Source organism: Perna viridis, chromosome 10, assembly GCF_037379345.1.
Source record: "Perna viridis isolate PV_CMFRI_1.1 ecotype Kerala chromosome 10, ASM3737934v1, whole genome shotgun sequence".
NCBI lineage: Eukaryota > Metazoa > Mollusca > Bivalvia > Mytilida > Mytilidae > Perna > Perna viridis.
In genome coordinates, this window is record NC_142454.1 from 8,396,373 (window position 1) to 8,416,484 (window position 20,112).

General features: G+C 31.0%; 2 protein-coding genes across 3 annotated transcripts; one reads left to right on the forward strand and one right to left on the reverse strand.

The window, feature by feature from the left end:
- Nucleotides 1–202: 202 nt before the first annotated feature.
- On the reverse strand, nucleotides 203–11,461 carry LOC148604394 (cyclin-G2-like). 2 transcript variants are annotated; one of them, XM_088551143.1, is made up of 9 exons: nucleotides 11,379–11,461; nucleotides 7,814–8,181; nucleotides 6,972–7,043; nucleotides 6,333–6,479; nucleotides 6,092–6,166; nucleotides 4,018–4,269; nucleotides 3,532–3,636; nucleotides 2,979–3,178; nucleotides 203–2,481 (listed from the first exon to the last, which is right to left on the reverse strand). In XM_088551143.1, exons 2-9 carry the CDS (start codon nucleotides 7,892–7,894, stop codon nucleotides 2,382–2,384), a joined length of 1,032 nt encoding a protein of 343 aa, XP_088407269.1. In that variant the 5' UTR covers nucleotides 7,895–8,181; nucleotides 11,379–11,461; the 3' UTR covers nucleotides 203–2,381. The 2 variants fall into 2 exon arrangements, with proteins under 2 accessions (XP_088407269.1, XP_088407268.1); XM_088551142.1 differs by lacking the exon at nucleotides 11,379–11,461 and adding an exon at nucleotides 8,346–8,477.
- Nucleotides 8,629–19,619, forward strand: LOC148604395 (cyclin-I-like). The gene is made up of 7 exons (XM_088551144.1): nucleotides 8,629–8,773; nucleotides 9,823–9,970; nucleotides 12,364–12,492; nucleotides 13,676–13,750; nucleotides 14,917–15,057; nucleotides 15,379–15,609; nucleotides 15,855–19,619. The coding sequence occupies exons 2-7, from the start codon at nucleotides 9,851–9,853 to the stop codon at nucleotides 16,137–16,139; spliced, it is 981 nt and encodes a 326-aa protein (XP_088407270.1). The 5' UTR covers nucleotides 8,629–8,773; nucleotides 9,823–9,850; the 3' UTR covers nucleotides 16,140–19,619.
- The last annotated feature ends 493 nt before the right edge of the window (nucleotides 19,620–20,112 follow it).

Here is a 20,112-nt window from a genome sequence, read left to right on the forward strand (position 1 = left end):
TATAACAACTATATATGACAGTTGTTTGATCATCACAAGAAAGATTACTCCACCTTTTCAATTCAACAATACTTTATGAAGGCACTTTTGACTTACTATGTAGGGTGATAATTTAATGAGAAAATTACATGATTCAAGAAATAGAGATAAAAAGTAAATCACTGACACAACCATGTAAATGTAATAAATAACCAGAAGGCAATTTAGTTTTCATATTTTATTATTTTTTGCACCATTTTGCATTTATAAAAATATAAATTTAAAAAACTACTAATTTTTTTGTGTTATCCACAACATTCATAACATACTTGGTAATTGCCACGAAAAACCATAACCCCGTGCAGGTCCGGGTGTTAAAAGAATAGGCATGCAGCAGCGCTAAGCTTGTCGTATAAGGCGACTAAATAGTGCTCAGAAACCTAGCCGGGGGCTAGGCGCTCTGCCCACAGAGCAACTGGGATGTGTGCCCCAGGTGGTGGAATGGGGTACCCCTGGCTTGTTACATGCTGGGGTTGTCAGGCTATAATACGGAAAACCTGACCGCAAACCATAGTGGTGCACCGTGTTGGGAAAAATGCCACGTTCCTCGCACGTTAAAGAACCCTGCTGTGGTATTCGATAGGAGTAGGAACCTTTGCGCTCCGCCACAGGAGGCTAAATTGCCCGACCTTACCCATTCCCCCTTTTTCCAGTGGCAATCAAAATTTGTCGACCCTATTATCATTGTTACCCATCCTTTCTTTTTTTCATTTTATGTTCATTTTATCCATTTCATGTTCATTGTCTGAATATAGCTGAAATATTGCTGCTCGGACGTTAAACCCCAACAAACAAACAAACGAAAAACCATAATAGTGTAATGTAATTCAAAATACTGCATTTACACAATCATCTATGTTGAAGTCATTATTAATTTTTTGACATGCATACTTCTACTAAATACATCATGTACACACCTCACTTTCTTTAACGTTAGAATACATCCTGAAAATTTAGTTCATATGCAGCTGCAATTAAGTAAAGACATTTTGATAAGCGTAGTTCCTGAAATTCATTTTTAACTATCCAAACAGCATTTAAAAAAAAAAAATCTAGTTTCACATGCAAGAACATGTATTCTAAGTTAAATTTTCATATTGTGGCAATTATATACATCATACATTAAAAATAAATATAAGTACATTATCAACAAACATAACATATTTGTAGGAAGACACACTCACTGGCTCAACAGCTTTAAATTGGAGGGACATTAAATAATTATTGCACTAAATATAGTATCGATGGTCCAGTATATAACTATTTACATTGTAAGTTATAATATGCCATTTTAACAATTAAATAAACATAACAATAAACAATGGAATAAAACAATCTCTGGTCTCCAACTACAGTTTGATCAACAATAACGTTAAAAACAAATTCAAAGATTTTTCTTTATTGGTTAAAGCTAAAAAAAAAAATTCGACCCAATAGTTAAAACAAAGACTTTCTGAATAGGAAAATAGATAAAATCTGCAGAATTTATGTAGATTTTTAAACGAATTAACAATCGATCGAAACAGCTGACAATTATATTACTTTTATTAATAAGAGAAAAATAACTTCCCAATAAATTTCAGATCTTTCCATATTTAAATACAACCATAGTTTTTTTTTCATTTTAGCAACTAACTATATTAGAATAAGTAATGAGGCATAAGGAATTTTTCTTGTCAGTGCGTAATCACCTACTTTTCTAAATAACACCATTTTAATGGAAAAAATCACTTCCCATATTGAATACGAAGAAGGAATGGATTTTTATTAAACTCTTCTACAAGTCATTGAAGTTTATGCGATCATCAATACAAATTAAAAAAATAACTTGCACATCCAAGTAACCATTCGTAAGCTATTTCACAGTTTAACACATCTTAACATTCATACAGCATTTAGACATTTACTACAAAAGAAACATTTATGGGTCATATTCACCATTAAATAAACATTCATAAACATTCCCATTTTACTTGTCCTTCTTCACACATTCACAAAAAATGGTGCATTGTCTTTAAATGAGACCAATAAAAAGTCCATTACCGAAGTAAACTTAGGTATTGATATTGAAGACAATATAGCGAAGTGAGAAGATAATAAATAAAATAAAAGATTATTAGAATTGGATAAAAGAAAGATCATTTAAATCAAAAGTGTGTGATTGTGCATAAAATGTAGTAAGATCAATAAATTAATATAATTATATAGTAAGAATAGTGTTAAAAGATTCAAGGTTAGAGATAATACTTGAAGAAAACATTAAGAACGACTAAAGAATAAACACACCAATTTATAAATAAATAAAAAACAAAAGAGTATCTCAACAATTAGAAATAGCATTCCTATTTGGCAGTGATAGAACATCTACCAGGGAGGACACAGTAACTCCAACTATCATATGTCTTCTTTATTACTGGAGAATCATCTGAGTCACTCTGACATCTACAATATAAAATAAATTACATTTAGTACTACAGGTTGACAGCATATAGTAGGAAAAGAAACATGATGAACAAGGATGAAATTTAATGTCTACATATTCAAAACCTCCATATTAAGTTAATACCATATAGACAACATGGTTAGAAGCTAAACATAAGAATGATTTAAGAACAAGTTATTATATTTACTATAAAAAGTAGAAAAATACCTTGCATCCATCTTCCATACCACTATCAATTGCAATTTAATCATTTTAAAATCCAGATTAACTTCTAAAATGATCAGGCACCATGGCCATAAAACTTGAAAAAGAAAAATTACTCTAGTCGAGTCTGAATATATTCTTTACTTTTTGTTGACATAAATTTCCTAGATTTTGATCAGAGCAATGTTGGAAGTTATGAACATACTTCAGCATTTTTTTAAAGTTTGGAGTAATGTACTTGGAGAAACGTGGTGATGAAGAAAAACAGAATGTGGAGTGCTTATCAACTTACACAATAAGAGTTGTAACAGGGTTTTCATAGATAGTTGGCAAGTCGGTATCTCCATATACACTAGGCCTGGTTATAAGATTTATCCTTGGTTGTGGCTTTGGTATTGGCAAACAAACTGGATGCACCTGAGGATTTACAGTGTAGTTGTGTAGAATCTTTGTAATAGTTTCATAACATTCATGAAACTCTGAATCAGCAATCTGAAACGTAAAAATAAAAACCTTTTTCAAGATTTTTTTTGTACAATAATCTTCAAATATGTTTATGTTCACAATAATATTTGCTTTATATTTGTATTATTTTGAATATCGAAGCTTTTTTTTAAAATTACTTCACAATTCCACAGAAATTAAAATTTGCAAAACATTGTATGCAAATGCAATACCCTAAGGTGAGCAAAAGTATTTTTACTAGCCTATTGGGTTTCCGACTTTCTGTTAGCAAACTGTCATGAGCCCTCTCTTAAATTTCAGGCTAACAGGCTATTTTGGTGATGGAAGTTTGTACCAATTTGAATAGTTTATAGTTCTACTATATATGAACAAATACTCACATCACAAACAATGTGTAAGTGCAGAAGAAACTGGGATATGACTGGCGATAAAAGACTTTGTTGCTTCATGTGTAGCTGAACTAAAGACAGTGCAAGTGTAGAAATCTGAAATATATTACAACTAAGATTGTTTAAGTATAGAAAAACACATATTACGACACAATAATAACTAGGCCTTGCTTAAAGACAACAAGTATGAAAAATGAACATTTTAATTAAGCAATAACTTCCTACTTTATCACATTGTTTACATTATAGGTTTCATTTAGTTCAAACACACACATATTTTTCTTAGCACATGTAGAATTCAACTGAAATATATTTCTCTGCATTTTGAAGGGTTTCCAGTCAAAATATTTTGTGTAAAAGATATGTAGCATGGAACACTAGTTGTTTACTTGGCATGATTCTTAGTTGGACCTAGAATTATTTTTTTGGAGGAACTATTTCATTGTAACTATGTAACATAACATATAAATATCTTACATTATACAAGAGGCAGGTACTGTAATTGATGCAAACTTCAAATTTGCACAGAATGTCTGCCAGCAGAGTTGTTGGGAGTGTAGGTTCCAGAATAGTGAGCATGTTACAGATATCTTCTATAATAACAGGACATGTTACTGGCCACAACTTCCAATTAAGCTTTTCTAACACTACAAGCTCCATCCTTTTCAAATCTGAAGATTTCCACATCTGTCTATGAATATGGGCCAACTCAGTAGCAGATGGGGTATCCTATCAAAAACAATAACAAAAAAGTTGCAGTTTTAGATCAAGGGACATATTTATTTTACAAAAAATGCAATCCATCAATGGTCTCATCCAAAACTAAGTCTTTAAAAAAAACTAACAAGGAGAACGTCAGATCACGTGTAGACAAATTTGTAATAGGAAGTTGATTTACAGGGTAGCAGTATTCACAGGATTGTGGGTGATTTCATATAGATAGTGAAATTTTTTACAGACCAAACACATTTCACTAGTCTCAGGCATCACACTAATGGTTTATAGGGAAGACTGTTGAGTGTTAAGTTAGTCACAAGAATCCTGGACAACAGGTTTAGCTGATCTCACTTCAGATTTTTCATTTGTGAGTGGGGTAAGAGATAAATTCATTTGAATTTCGAAGACCAAAAAAATGTATTTGAAATACATGTACATGTATGTAGAAGGGTTCTCCCCAGGATTTTCAGATAGCGCTGTATTCAGCGTGTGTCACACTCACTATATTAATATGTCTCGTGTTGAAACGTGTCACTTTGTATTTAATGTATTATATAAAGATTGATCAGTGTATTAAAAATGTACATTTGTACATTGCTGTTTATGTTTACATGAATTATTTGTAGGTAAATATTTTACCTTTTTTCTTCTTTTGCAGTAATTATTACTTTAATACCATTTTTTATTTTTCCCTTTTAAATAAACAGAAAAATTGAAGATAATCTATCAAATTATGATAAGTAATTCTTCATTAATATTTCCTCTAATTCATACACACCCAGTGTTCTTCGAATTTTTGCTGACAGCAGACCCATTGGAAATTACAATATTTCATTTGTTTTGGGGTCTCAGTGGCTCATTTGAATGTGATATTCATTTAATTAAGAGCAGTCTCTGTTAAACTCTTAGTAACTTTCAATATATCTATAGATTAAGAATATTATCTAATCAGACTACTCTGGTCTTAATATTCATGTTTCCAAAAAATTGTCAGGTAGTAGTGTGGAGTTGTCCTAGTTATACCAGGAAAAAACAAAAATCTTATTCTTGTTATTTAAAGTTGGCACACTAGTAGTTTTGTTTTGTTTTTAAATATTATGTTAATAAGTAGTTTATTCATGGCAAGAACCCCATATCATGATTTACAAAGAAATTTTTCTTCCCCCACACCTGTTGTACTATTTTTATACTTGGGGATTTTACGATCTACTTCTTAACTAATTTTCCTGCCAAAAAACATGTGCTCTTGATGCACAACATGGCAATGTAAACAAAAGACAGCCATTTCCTTTTTTCTTTTCAAAATGTTTTGGAAGTATCTGATGGAATAAATATTGTTTGGGAATTTAATATGTTCTTTTATAAGGTAAATCAGCTTCTTAATGTTGAAAACATGATATGATTGTGCAATTCTTCAACTTTGCATTTATAAATAACCACATGCTTTTGGCCAGGGTTGAGTAAATTTTTACCATAGTCAGTTTTGATTGGTTCAGTATAAGATATTAGTATCTGACTGACACTTTCATTAAAATTAATTTGTTGCCAGGTGGGGTGACTGATACAGAATCTTGTTGGCTTTATTGGGTTCAGACACCTGTGTGATCAAGCAGTGATCAACTGACCATAGCATGTTTCTTCAAGAGCTAATTATCTTGTAGGATGCCGTAAATGACCTCAGGGCACACACAAGTTTCCTGCTGTAATTGATTTTTAATCCTCAAATTTTACTTTAATAACACAGTACCAATCTTGATAGCGCTGTAAAGCGCAGCGCTTTAAGGGCCTGGGGAGAACACTGTGTAGATGTGGATTGGAATATTAAGTAGTTTACCTCAGGTTCTTGGTGGATTTTAGCAGCAATGTAATGGCAAGCAGCAACTAAACATGAAAGGTATTTGTTCTGCACCTAAATAAAAACAAGCAAAAATTTTTATCCAACTTTAAAAGCACAGTGCGTATTTGAGCATGCTCTCTTTGCATGTTCTAATTTGTAATTGTAGCAAATGAATATCACTCTAAAGAAAATTACCACTTATAAAAATATTTAGATTTGATAAATCCATATCAATTACCTTTACTTTAGACAGAAAATAGTCTAAGTACTGTACAGATGTTGCAAATGTCTGGGAGCTGAAGTTGTAAAACTTGTTCAGGCATCGCAGAGATGATACAGCATTATCCCTCTGGTCATTCAGAGAACGATTCTGCAACTTCCCTTCCTGAAAATCATTTTTATACTAGTATACAATTACATGTACATGTATAAATTATTTAATCAATTTTTTTTCATTCAAGTTACTTATATATGCATAATGTTTCCTAATTATGTTTGTGGAAATTGTATTGGACTAGCATAAATCAATACATTTTTATATTCCCCCTACACAGGCACTTACCCACTTGTTTCTATCTATGGCCAGTCAATATCAAATATGTATATAAAATACTTATTTTTCATTCTTATTTGATAGTAACCAGCACATTGACAGAAATAGGTGCCTTAGTCAATAGGCATATACGGTAGATCCAACCTCATGAAAGTGTCCCCCAAAGAATTTGTAAAAATCAATCCATTCAAGCTTTTACAGTTACAGTTTGAACTTTCCATAAGTTGGAAGGAAATATCCAGATACATCCATGTATATGTACTTGTTACTGTCACAATTTCATAAAATCTTGTCATATTTAGTCATATTCAAAAGGGTACCTACCAGATTTTTCCTGAAAGAACATTTCATCAGTTTCACCAAGTCTTCCTTCATTTTAGTCATACAGCTTGAAATCTATAAAGTGGAATACAAATAAAGTCAGATCATAACATTACAGTCACATATTTTTTTTCCAAGAACATTTCCCTAAGTATACCAGGGTTTCATGTTGTCATGCTAGATAATGGTTTTGAAGTTACACATACACATTAGTACAACATCTGACCTTTCACTGCATTTTACTGTTTTTTTTTAAAGAAGCAACTGTTTCACTCATTAACTACTTTCCAAAAAGTGAGGAAAGTTTATGTGCTCATGGAAATGTTCTCATTGCAACTGACAATTTCATGATAGGAATCCCAATTTTCAAGACTGTATAACTTCATTTTATATCCAATTTTGGTTTTGTAAAATGTTACATGTAGATAAAATAATTCACATTTTGTATGGGAATTTATACCTCTTTTTACTTGAAAAATAAATTTGAAATACTTATATGTAGACCGCTTTTTTCATATAAAATTATTTTATAATGCCATAGATAAAAAGAGTTTCATTGGCAGTGTAAGGAACCAAAAGAATTTTCAGCTATCTAAATAAAATAAAAAAAAAATGTGATGATTTAAATTTGATGACCCATGCCACTCAATGGATTTTTTGCCAACCAAAACTGAATCACAGGTAAGTGATGACATCACGAAGAACTCTCCTATACCCCTGGAAGGTAGCATATAACAGTTCAATAATTTGTAAAATGATGTACAATTGGTAATGATGCAAAATCAATTTGGTAAAACAACACCTATGGCTATAGTATTAATGGCTGTAAAAACAGTATGTATTACCTCTCCTACATATAAACGACTTGCATCATTTGTCTGCTGGTGGTTTGCTGCTGAACAAGGGATTCCTTCCTCGCTCACCATTTTCTCAAACCTGGCTTGATTCCCTGACGAAATGATTCGGAAGGTTAGCAAACTTTGAATTCGTCTTTCAGCTCTCTATTGCATCTGCATGATTGTCAAAATTATCGCTTCCAGGGTAAAATTAAAAAAAAAACAATCTTCTTGTATCCCGCAGACGATCGGCTGTCAAACTACATCTGCAATTTTTAAATATTGGCGGAGAGCCAGATTTTGTAAAAGGACGTCTGATTGGCTAGTACTGAAATTTCTCGTTTTCATTGGCTGGTGGGTTTATCAAAAATGTCAATCTAAAAATAAACACAAGCTGTAAATAAACAACGGATTTTGAATGAAAAACAATGCATGGACAAAATTTACTTTTAAATAAATTCTAATATAAATTTCAATAATCGATAAACTATGAAAACATTTTGAACAACCCACGATTAACGAGAAAAGGTTTAAGACCTACCGAACGGGCACCTGCTATGTTTTGACAGTTCAGTCGATATGGAGCCTGGTCACTTACTGTATATTCCACGTCCGCTCAAGAAATAAATTACTTAAATACCATATATTTCCATAAAATACGTTGCTAATTGACTTCGAACTATTCAATTTCAGTCATTCCTATGCAATTCAATAAAATTTTCAGCCACAACAGTCTTTTTGAAAATAAATCCGCATGTTTATGCGCATGGATTTTGTATACAAGAATTTTTGTGTGTATCGCCGCACTATTTACGCATCTCATTAGTTCACAAAATTTCTTCCTTTTATCGTACCGACTTTTCGCTATAGAGTAAACCATGGAGGTATAAAGTAAATTTAGAGAACGATTTTCTTTTCATGGGCCAAAGGAACATCTTTGTCCAGGCTCAGTTCCTAGATATTGCACAGGTAAGGTTGTGAGATGATGATAATTTTCAGTTTATTTCGTTATTTTGTAATAAGTTTCACCATGGCAGCCATTTTATTATGATAAATATTGAACTGTCCTACAAACTGATCTCCCCGGATGATGTTTGTTATGGTATGGTTTTGATTGCTTACTTTTAATGAACCATTTTCAGTTGTAGATGTTTATATAAGTTTTATAGACTCTCAGTCGGATGCAAATGTTTGACCTATTTTTAGCCCAAGTCTCAGAATTTGATGACAGAGTAGAAAATTTTATTATTTAGATTTTAAAATTCATTCGAATTGATTGAGCTTTCTACTATGTGTATAATTTAGGAGTAAAATATAAGTTTCCAGTTTGTTATTATAACTTTACTTTTAGTCATTTGCCTTTAATTATAATCATATTTTATGTCAATCAATTCTTGCATAAGAGAAATTTCTGGAATTTTCAGTCAATGTCATTATATCTGAACATTACAATAACTTGTTTTTACTTTTTGGTTAAAATCTTTTTTATGTTGTAAGGGTTTATATATTGAACTTAACTTTAAGTGTCAAAAATTATATTTAAAAAAAATATTATTCCAAATTAATTTAACTAACCTATATTTGACTTTATATTGATATTTGAAACCATGAGACTTAGCTGTACCAATGTATAGAGAAGCTTTTTTTTAGTACAATGTTCATTAAAGGATTATGTAAGTTTTTCTTCCAACGTCCTTGTTATTAAAATATTTCCTGTTTTGGGGAATATACACTAACATGTATATTGATCAATGAAAGAAAAACGAAAGTGGCATTAGGAAGTAAAAATAAATTTCAATTTTCAAAAGGTAAATAATTATCAAATATTTGTTACTAATGTATGTACAGTGTACATTGTACATGTAGATCAGTTTTCATTCAGCTCTAAAGTGCGAGAGGAGAGGAATTATGAATATTATTTTTTTCTACACACATAAAAAATCTAATTTTAGATACATGTATATGTATTTCTACTTTCATTTGTTTGATAAAACTGATTAGTTTCGTTGTTATTTCAGTTGTCTTGGTGCACAGTTGGGGTTCAGGATGAGGCTACACGCAGGTATAGATGCTAGGCATCTCATGCAGATGCTTGGGCAGGCTTTACTAAAAGAGGAAAACCAGTGGAAACCCAAGACATATAAATCTGTTGATGTAACCAACCAGGTAAGATCATCAGTAGATAAATATCGATGAAAATTTCTTGGCAGGGAATCATTTGTAAGGGATCCCAATGAGGCATTCTAAGCTATCAATTCATTTAAGATTTTTTGAGTCTGAAAAGTTGCTAGGTCAAGTATCCATTTGTCAGGGCAAAAGAGACCTGAAATAATAAGTAACATTTTACATAAAATGTACTACAAAATTTAATATTAAAGGAAGAGTTCTTTGTTGTTCAGAAACAGTGAACTGAGAATGTAAATAAGTTATAATTTACCTGCTTGACATTTTATATGCAAGAAAATATTATAAGTGATGAGTTACTGTATGTGTTTGCAGGACTTGTAAAGGAGTATTCAATGAGAATTTTTACAGGATAATCTGAAACTTCTTGTTTGATATGTTTACACATTTGGATATACAATGTATTTATTTAATAATGAGTTAAAGTCTGTCCCTTTGTAATACTTCAGATTTAGAATCACATGCTTTTAGTTTTTATCTACATGTACATGTTGGATATGTATATTCAAGATTTAATCTCAAATAAATTCTAAAAACTTATGGAAGCTATGAGGATATTTGTTGCAGTTGTAATTTTAAAGGCAGGTATTGTAAGCATTATGAATGTTTATGTTGTTGCCAAATACCTGCGTGTGAAACATGTATGTCAAAGTGACCAGCTTGGCAACCAATAGTAATCTACTTATTTAAAGTTTGTTACTCATTATCTTGCAAGGAAATAGATGCAGGTTGAAAGAAGCTTACATGCATTCCTGCAGTTGACTGTGATTAAAAAACTTTAAAATGCCAGTGGGTTTATTAATTAATACAGTGATCTTTATTATAACCTTTTACTTGAGTTTGAAATATTTTAAAAGATCAATGACATTTTAATAAGATCTTTGGTCTCGTGACCAGTTTACATGTGACCTAAATAATACAATTTTGTAGTTGTCTGAATTTGCATTGTATAGATAGTAATTTTATTTATTATCACATTTAATTGAAATGAAGTTTTCCAAATGGCAATAATCCATGGTGATGTTAAGACTTGCATTAAGGTAAAAATATACAATGTTATTATGGAATTTGCTTTGCATTGTTAGCTTGATCTATGTTTATTTAAACAACCAGAACTAGGTCATTGTCAAAACTACGACCTTTAAATTTGTGATTTGGGCGTGATTCTATTTTTAAACATACTTCATTTAGGGACTAACCATACAATTTAATAATAAAGTAGACAGAACTCAGGTAGATAAATAATGGAATCTTTGTCCATGACATCATAGTATCACTGAGTTATGTTTAAATTGTCTATCATTTGTATTTACACAAAAAATAATGTTGATAGTAGGCAACGAAAATAAACCTTGACGACATCATTAAATTTGATTAATACGGTACTTACTTATAGTTCCATTTCATACAAGGATATGTTCAATTAGTATGATATAACTTGATGTCAGATGTATGTTTTGAATTCTGGACTTTAATGGGAAATGTAAAACAATCATTATATATTGCTTAGGAATGTGTCATTGGGTTTTGATAACATACATGTGTCATTTGGCATGTATCTTAAACCTAACCAAATCATGACGTAAACACTACAAAATTGGAAGCCGATTTACCATTGTTTACTTGCGTATTAACATAATCTATCAAATTCTTTGAAAAAAATCATTGTAATGCATTTAAAATTGCAAGTTAACAACCTTCATTTTGGATTGTTGAAACATTAACATTTAAATGTAAATAACCAAATTACTTTTGAATTGACATGACATTTAAAGATGTTCACATGACCAACATGATTTACGCTTATGAATTACAATCGGCACATTTATGGTTGCTAGTATTGGTTTTAGATCAGTGTAAATGATTATTAATCATGGGTTTCAGTTTCAACACTTTTCGTGTAATCAAATAATACTTCATTTATATAAAAATGTTTGAAATTGTCCTTAAAAGTTGTTTCTTAAACTGTTAAAAAAAACTGGTATTTGGAGAAGAGATATGGTGAATATGTTAAAGAAACAACAATCCCACCAAATGAAATTGTACATTGTACATTTTGTAATTTATTTTTCATGAAGTAATATTCATTTTTTTTTATTTTTTATTTTGTCATAATGAGTATAGCAAAAAATTGAAATGTAATGCTGTATGCTATGAGAATATTTTACAGTATTAAGTTGTCAAGATAAATTGTTATATGTAGCAGTATCATGTTTCCTTCTCATGGTGTAATACATGTACATGTACACCTAATACATATTCAATATCCTGCTAAGTGTGATGTATTGATGTTTAATTGATTAAAAACATGTTTGTTGTTATAAACAGGAAGGTGGTTTGGTTAATGACGTTTTTTGTTTTTATACTTAAAACAGGAGGTGATCGGAAGTCAGAGAGATGAGGTCGCCAAATGGATGCTATTTTTATACAGAAAATTCAAGTTTACACCAGAAACCTATGGTCTGAGTGTATACCTCCTCGATAGATTTCTATGTCTTGTTAAAGTGAGTTTTAGTGAGACTACTGTTTAGGCACCAACCATTTTATCAGTGATGTTGGCATTAAGTCCATATTTTAGTAAAAAAAAATCTTCACTCATCCATTATCAACAATATAGATTTTCAAATAAAAAGTTTAACTCTGGCTGCAACTGGAAAAAAAAATCTTTTCACACATAAAATTACAGCTGCCCCCCAACCGTCTTTTCAAGAAATAATGATCTGTGCCTTATAATATTTTCTAGTAGGAACTGTTGTTAATCTTGGTATGATTATCCATCATTCTGTTTAGTATTGATTTCAGTTATGGGCAAGAACAAATTTGGGATGAGATTTGTGAAAAATCAGGATTTCATGCACAAATTTCCCCACTTCCCAATTTTAGTAGGGAATACATCTGGTCAGCTCCCTTTGAATCCCTGCTGTCTAAGTAATGTTTATTGGTACATACATTTCTAGTACATATTATAGATATTACAGAGCAGAAAAAAAAGATACATGTACCAACAAAACACACTTGTTAACAAATTGTTGAACTTTCACTCCCACTTAACAGATTGCAATGTGGTAACAGGTTTATATGTAATCAAATTGAAATTTTCTGTAATTTGAAAAGTTCATTGAAAAAGTATGCTTTAAAAAGGGAGGACATTTTGGTTCATCTACTGAATGACTGATCCTAAGCTGAGATTAATCCTGTTATTACAAGCTCTCATAAATAGATAAATTGCATTTTAAATATTGCCTGTAAATGACTTTTATCAGTACAACAAAGCAAGAAATGTGTAGTACATATTATGTTTGTATTGTAATTTCAGTGCACAGATCATTATTTTTTGGGGTATCAATTCAAGGATGTTGATATCTACTGTATGTGGCTATGTCCTTTTATATTTTACAATTTATATAATATATGCAAGGCCTATCGGTCTGTCACACAGGAAGCTTGCCATCTCGATATGGTGCTGCTTTAAACTCTGTCTGTAACATGACCTGACATACAAATCTAAATAAACTGTTGTTGATTACATACTCCAAAAACAATTCAAACACTGTACATAATTTGACATAATTAAAAACTAAATCTATACTGGCAATTCAGATAGCATACCCGGTACATTTATGGCCATTCTAAAGGTTTGCCTTTCACCATGTTAATAAGCATTACATTCACAATGTTAAATTGCAGGTTAAACCCAAGTATCTGCATTGTGTAGCCATTTGCTGTCTTTACATCGCAGCAAAAACCCTGGAAGAAGATGAAGTAAGTATATCAGAATAAATATGAAAGAAATTTTTAGGGAGAAAAATCATGACTTAATTCATAGGGAATAACTTTAAGTGAATTGTAATTATTGAAAAAAATCTTGATTGATTTTTTTTTAGAAACATAAAATTAAAAAGTCATTAAAACATCATTAACAATTGTAAGAGGAAGAATTTTTGAAAGCATTTTTTATTTATCTGGTTACTTAGGATGTATGCTTGGACTCACTTCTGATGTATACATGTACATTTTCAAGGAGTAACATACTGGTAGTTAACTTCCAGGAATAGAGTTGGCCTTCCCTTGATTGAATGACCATTACCTGATGAACTGTCTTAGATAGTTAACTGAACAAAATGAGAAGGTGATTTAAACTTTCTATTACACACACATACAAGTACATGTACCTATGGAATGATAGAAAGTTGAAATCTCCTTCTTGATTGTCCAGTCAAAATATCTACCTAAGTCTAAGAAAATCATTAGTTAACAATCATTAAAACTAGAGAATACGAACTCTATTCCCTGAAATTCACAATAACACTTGTTGAAAAACTGTACATGAACTTTTTTTATATCCCCGCCCAGAATGGGAAGGGGTAAACTGTTTTACACTTGTTCATGTGTCTGTAACAATTTTTCCTGTCACAGTTGTTCTCAGCAACCGCTCTTCACAGCAGCTTTGAATTTTAGCATATTCTTCCTGTAGGCATGTCACATGGTGGGATCCATTTTCAGAAAAAGTCGACAACTTCCTGTTTACTGAAGACTGTTTATTTTTTTACTTAATATTTTTGAAAGTTGAATTTTCATCACACTTTTTTCAGCAACTACTCATCAAAACGACTTGAAATTTTTTTCTTCCTGTAGGTATGCCATATGGTGGGATCCATTTTTGGAAAAATTTTAAAACAATTCTCTGTTTACCGAGGACTTTCTTCATTTTCCTTATATCTTGATTGAAAGCAGGGGTATCAGTAGTAAGCCATCGCTCACAGATTTCTTGTTTCTTCTTGATAAACAACAGTTAATGCATTTATATCATATACTGGTATTGCTTCAATAGTTATGGGGAATTAGCTAATGGATATATTTACTACAGGTAACTCCTGGCACTGAAGATCTTGTGAAGACTGACTAACTGATATATTTATTCATTGTAGGTAATTCCCAGCACCGTAGATCTTGTGAAGACAAGTCAATGTTCTTGTTCTGTGGCAGAAATCCTACGTATGGAAGTTGCCATTCTAAACAAGCTGTCATGGAGTTGTAAATTTGTTACAGCTGTTGACTTCCTTCACATTGTAAGTACTGATATGATTAAATTTGTGAAAAACTTATCCTCATAAAATATTTTATTTGGGAGATGTATCCTTTTACACTGGGAATCTACTCATTCAGTACTTGTGTTTTTTTTTTTTTTAAAGTCTTTCCATAGGTTTATTAACTAGAATATTTTATTTTCTAATTAAGTTTCCAAGAAGTAATATTTGTATAAACAAGATTAAAAATGTTTCAAAGCCTTGAGAACGATTGCCATTATTTAAAGTACTTTATTATATCTGCCAAAAATAATTCAGAAGTCTCATTTATTGGTGAATTGATAAGTTCTACTCATTTTGCAGATCCATGGAATGTTGATGAATTACTTCCCTCAACTGCTTAAGGGGCTCTGTGACGTGACACCCTCACGCCATCTTGGGCTTATGATGAGACGGTTGTTGAGTTGCTATAGCAACCATAGATTGACCACCTTTCGACCTGTCACCTTAGCGATGACTGTCGTCTGCTTAGAATTAGAACAGTTGACACCCAACTGGCTCTCCATGGTTGTTATGGTCCAACAATTGGCCAGGGTTAGTATTCATATATCTAATTTTAAAAAATCAGATACATATATAATGAGTCACTCTATTTTTTTGCACTGGATACGTGGAACAGTTGTGATGTAATCTTTTCCTTCAACATTGCACTAAATTTACATTTGGTTCTGCTTTTGAAAAACAATTTTGACATGTAAGGCACTTTTTTCTAATATTTTGTTGGTAGGAAGTAGTTCAAATTCTACTGTTTATTAAGACTATAATGGTTCCTTTAATAGATTGATAATGAGCAGTTCATCCAATGCCGAGAAGAGGTCGGGAGATATTTGACCAGTATTCAGCAACTCCCTACTTCAAAGAAAATAGTTGTTGATAAGGTACCTGTATCAAGGAAGAAGTCGATCAAGCGTAAAGCAGACATTTTGGATGATGATGATGATATTTATGATGGTATCAAGCGGCTGTATAACGAGGATGGAAATGAGGTCAGGATGTCATGTGGCACAGAGCTGCACCAAGATTACGACAAATATCTACAAATGACTACTGTTAGTGCCAATTAAATGTTAATCTCAGGGGCTAAAAAAGATCAACGGTGATTTCAAGATCATATCAGCTTTTTAGTCTCTTTTTCCATTTATTGTAGTGAAATTTTTCTTTATTGTGTTTGATTGAAATTTATAATTTTTAGAAGTTCTCATCTGAAATTGCTAGAATCTCAGAGTAATAATCTTAACTAAGATGAAGCTTTTGTTGTAGTATAATTTGTTTTTAGGGCTTTGTAGTAATTTGGCAAAAGAACCATCGTTTCTGGATTGCTAAATTGCGGTGAAAAATTTTAATAGGGTTATCTGCAGTACTGCTCAAATTCATGGATTTAGTCCTTGAGATCCACCAGAAATCAAAATCTAACAGTGTCAAAGGTTTGAGTCTGGAATTTTTGAAATCTGTATGTCTCATATTTGTGTACAAGAATATGTTGAAGTGCCATTTCATATTAGACATTGAAGTTACTTTCATTATAACATAACACATGTACTTTACATATTCTTGTTATAAAATCTACCCACTCACATTTTATCAGAATGATTTTCTTTTCTATGAAAGTTCATGAGGTCATTTTTATTTCTAATGTACATGTACACAGGACAGTTATGTTGCTTTAAATGAAGAAGTGTTTTCTAAAAGTAATTAGAATTTTCTTTTGCTAAGAGAGGTATGGATTTTCTGAATTAAAGATATGTGAACAAATGAGAGGAACCTTTGTATTTATTCTATATTTAACAGTTTTTCTTCAAATATAATCTAACACTTTCATTTTCTTCAAAATTCTTGGTTCAAGATAACTATCAAGTGCATGCATATTTTTCTGCTACATGTAAGATCTATTCATTGTACATGTATACCTATTTAGTGTTAATTTAGAACTGTGTCTAGGCTGAAGATAAGTTTGTATATAGCTTGTTAAATTGTCGTTTTGTTATTATTTTGAGTAGACATGTACAGAGTAATGTACATAGATTTTTTTAATTGTTAAAGGCTGTGAAAAGAACAAATCATATTACATTGTACACTTTATCACTTAGATAGCAATTTGTTTATTTTGTTTCAAATTGTTGTTAGAAGCAGTTATTTATTTTTCTTAAAGATTAACATTTTTTGGTATTTTAACAGTCAACTAGTCAATTTATGTTGGAATTTTTTTTTTTAAACTTTCTAACTAGTTAAATGTGAATAAAAGTGTTATTCAGCTTGAAAATTATCAGCAACTATCATATGGTCTTAAAGAAAAATACATAACTTGCTATTTTTTTAGTTTAATTTTGTTTAAATCATTTTCATTTTCCATGTAATCATTTATTTATTTCATTGAATTTTCATTCAGAGTGGTGTAGATCATACATATATGTTCATTTTAATAAAGAAAAAATATAAGATATTCATGAAGAAAAAAAATGCTTAAAAAAATCAAAAATAGAATTTTAAAAATGTTAGAAAAATATTTTACCAATATCTGTAGAACATTTACAATATCAATATTTGTGAATTAGGAAACAATCTTCAGATTCATCAAAATTATAATGTATTTGTCAATATATAATTATGTATATTTTGTTGAGTTTGGAGGTTATGCATCATATGCATGTATATCTAGTTCTATCAGAATGGGTCTCTGAAGTAAAATTAGTGACTTGTATTTAACTTCTTTAAAATTAAGATAAGAAAGAGAGTTATTAACCCTATACGAAATTCAAAACCAGAGTTATTGCCCTTGTCAGGACTAGAATTACATGTAAATATTTGTAACTGAACTGGAATTATAACTGTAATGGAATGTTGGTATCCACTATGTATATTGATTAATTGTCATATACCTGAAGATACTGTGTAGAAGGTTATTTTAGATGAAAGAAAAAAATGTGGTACAGATGTGATCTCAGTTCATTATATTATAATGTTAATATGTGGCCTTGTAAAATTGCACCATACAAATATATTTGGAACATCTTTTGCTATTCAGAAAACAGTAAGAAAGTATAAAAAACAGCTATTCTATCTTATATACTAAATCATTCTTATTATTATAAAATAATGAAAAAATTCAATTACATTCTGGAACATGTTTAAATTTAGTTTGCTTTGTTCCTTTTCCAGCGTTTGCAACGATCTCATCATCTTTACGTGTAACCCATTCATACTTCAATGGTGCAAAATGGTGCATTAATTTACGTTGTTATTTGTTCCCATGTTTGATTTCCTTGTGTTTTCTCATACAGCAACAGACCAACAAAATAGTTAGAGAAAAAGTAAGAGCAGATTTTTAATGTCAGAGGTGATTATTTTGACCAATTCACTCTATCTGTGAAAAAAAAAAATCAAAACTGGGTAATTAAGGAAATTTTTAAAAAGTTTTTTTGGACACAAAGAAACAAAATATTTGGTTTAAAAAATGATGTCACTTATTGAGAAATGCTCTATGTCAGAAAATGGTTATTTTCATGTAATATATCGAAGATGGAATATATAAGGTTAAACAAGGCAGCAAGATGTGTATAAAATTTAGAATAATGTGCTTTGGCCAGTAATTGATTGGAAGATTAAGGGGCACCTGTTAATACTAATTAATCTACCAAAGACAATAGAAATTGGCTTATATCTTGCCCCATAAGCCATCAATGGAAGCATGTTGGCTTTTTGGTTTAAAGTATGTGGTTGTTTTGTAAATAGTGCTATTTTGTTTGGAAGAACTCAAAGAAAGAGAGAGGGAGAAAGACATGCTTTTATTTGCCAATTTTAGTTCCCTTGAGAAGGGAAACTTGTTTTTTACAAGACCAAGTAAAAGGTTTTTTTAAGGATATATTTGTTGTTATTTTGTTGTTGTATAAATGTTAGTTTTTTAATTTCTAGTTATGGTACATCAGAGACAAGAACACGAGAGTTGGCTTTTTTATGCTAAGAATATGTATATTTGGCAGGAAATGAAAGAGTGGATCAGAATCAATAGATCACATTATAATTTGTTTATATTTGAAGAGTATTGTAAATGTAATTATCATGGTGACAGGTGTGTTTCATTCCAGCTCCCCAGTTCATCTCATAGGGCAGACATTTTTCTGACATCAGGGATAACTTAAGTGTCACCTATGGAAGACACACATTTCAGCAAATATAAACAATGTATTCAATTTTTTGACAACATACAGAAAGTATTTTACTTATTGATGAAATCCTTGTTAGCCACCCCATTTTTTCACAAAATTTTTACTGTTAAATCAATGCAAATGCATAATTGATACCTTTTTTCCAAATGTTGTTTTATCAAATTATGATAGAATTATACTTTTAATTTAACAAACTGTATTAACATCTAACTTGCTGCAATTTTTCGATTGTTAATGTATCAACAGTATATTTATATGCACTACACACAGTTATAACGCAAAGTAAATAACGTGTATGTTGAAGATTTTTACCAGAATTGGTAGAGATTGCGAGGGCTGTGATCTAAAGTTATCAGCAATAAAGTCTGGTGGCATATTTAACTTTGTTTTCTTTTCTTGTGCCCACTAAGAGGCTCTGTCATATAGTTTGTTCCTTGTCAGCAAATCTGTTATTTCAAAACCAAGTCACTAAAAATCTTGGTCCACTGGTAGAAATGTTTGAAATGGATATTGAGGTTGTTTCAGTCAACAACGCAAGACAATCCTTAATAGTGCTTTTATACTTTGAGTGAGTGCAAACCTAGCCCAACAACGCAAGACAATCCTTAATAGTGCTTTTATACTTTGAGTGAGTGCATACCTAGCCCAACAACGCAAGACAATCCTTAATAGTGCTTTTATTCTTTGAGTGAGTGCATACCTAGCCCAACAACGCAAGACAATCCTTAATAGTGCTTTTATTCTTTGAGTGAGTGCATACCTAGCCCAACAACACAACTTCATGATGTGTCTGTGAGAAAGTGCAATATCTAGCTCTACTTGGTGGTCATTTACAAAGTATTTTATCAAATATTTTTGTTAAGAGATGAATGAA

Excerpts from the sequence above, each read along its gene's own strand:
- LOC148604394 (XM_088551143.1), bottom strand. The coding sequence starts at position 7,894 with ATGGTGAGCGAGGAAGGAATCCCTTGTTCAGCAGCAAACCACCAGCAG. Across the intron at positions 3,179-3,531 it reads ACTTACACATTGTTTGTGAT|ATTGCTGATTCAGAGTTTCA; the intron begins GTGAGTATTTGT and ends TTTACGTTTCAG. Across the intron at positions 2,482-2,978 it reads CCTGTTACAACTCTTATTGT|ATGTCAGAGTGACTCAGATG; the intron begins GTAAGTTGATAA and ends TTTATATTGTAG.
- LOC148604395 (XM_088551144.1), top strand. The coding sequence starts at position 9,851 with ATGAGGCTACACGCAGGTATAGATGCTAGGCATCTCATGCAGATGCTT. Across the intron at positions 12,493-13,675 it reads GATTTCTATGTCTTGTTAAA|GTTAAACCCAAGTATCTGCA; the intron begins GTGAGTTTTAGT and ends GTTAAATTGCAG. Across the intron at positions 15,610-15,854 it reads TGGTCCAACAATTGGCCAGG|ATTGATAATGAGCAGTTCAT; the intron begins GTTAGTATTCAT and ends TTCCTTTAATAG.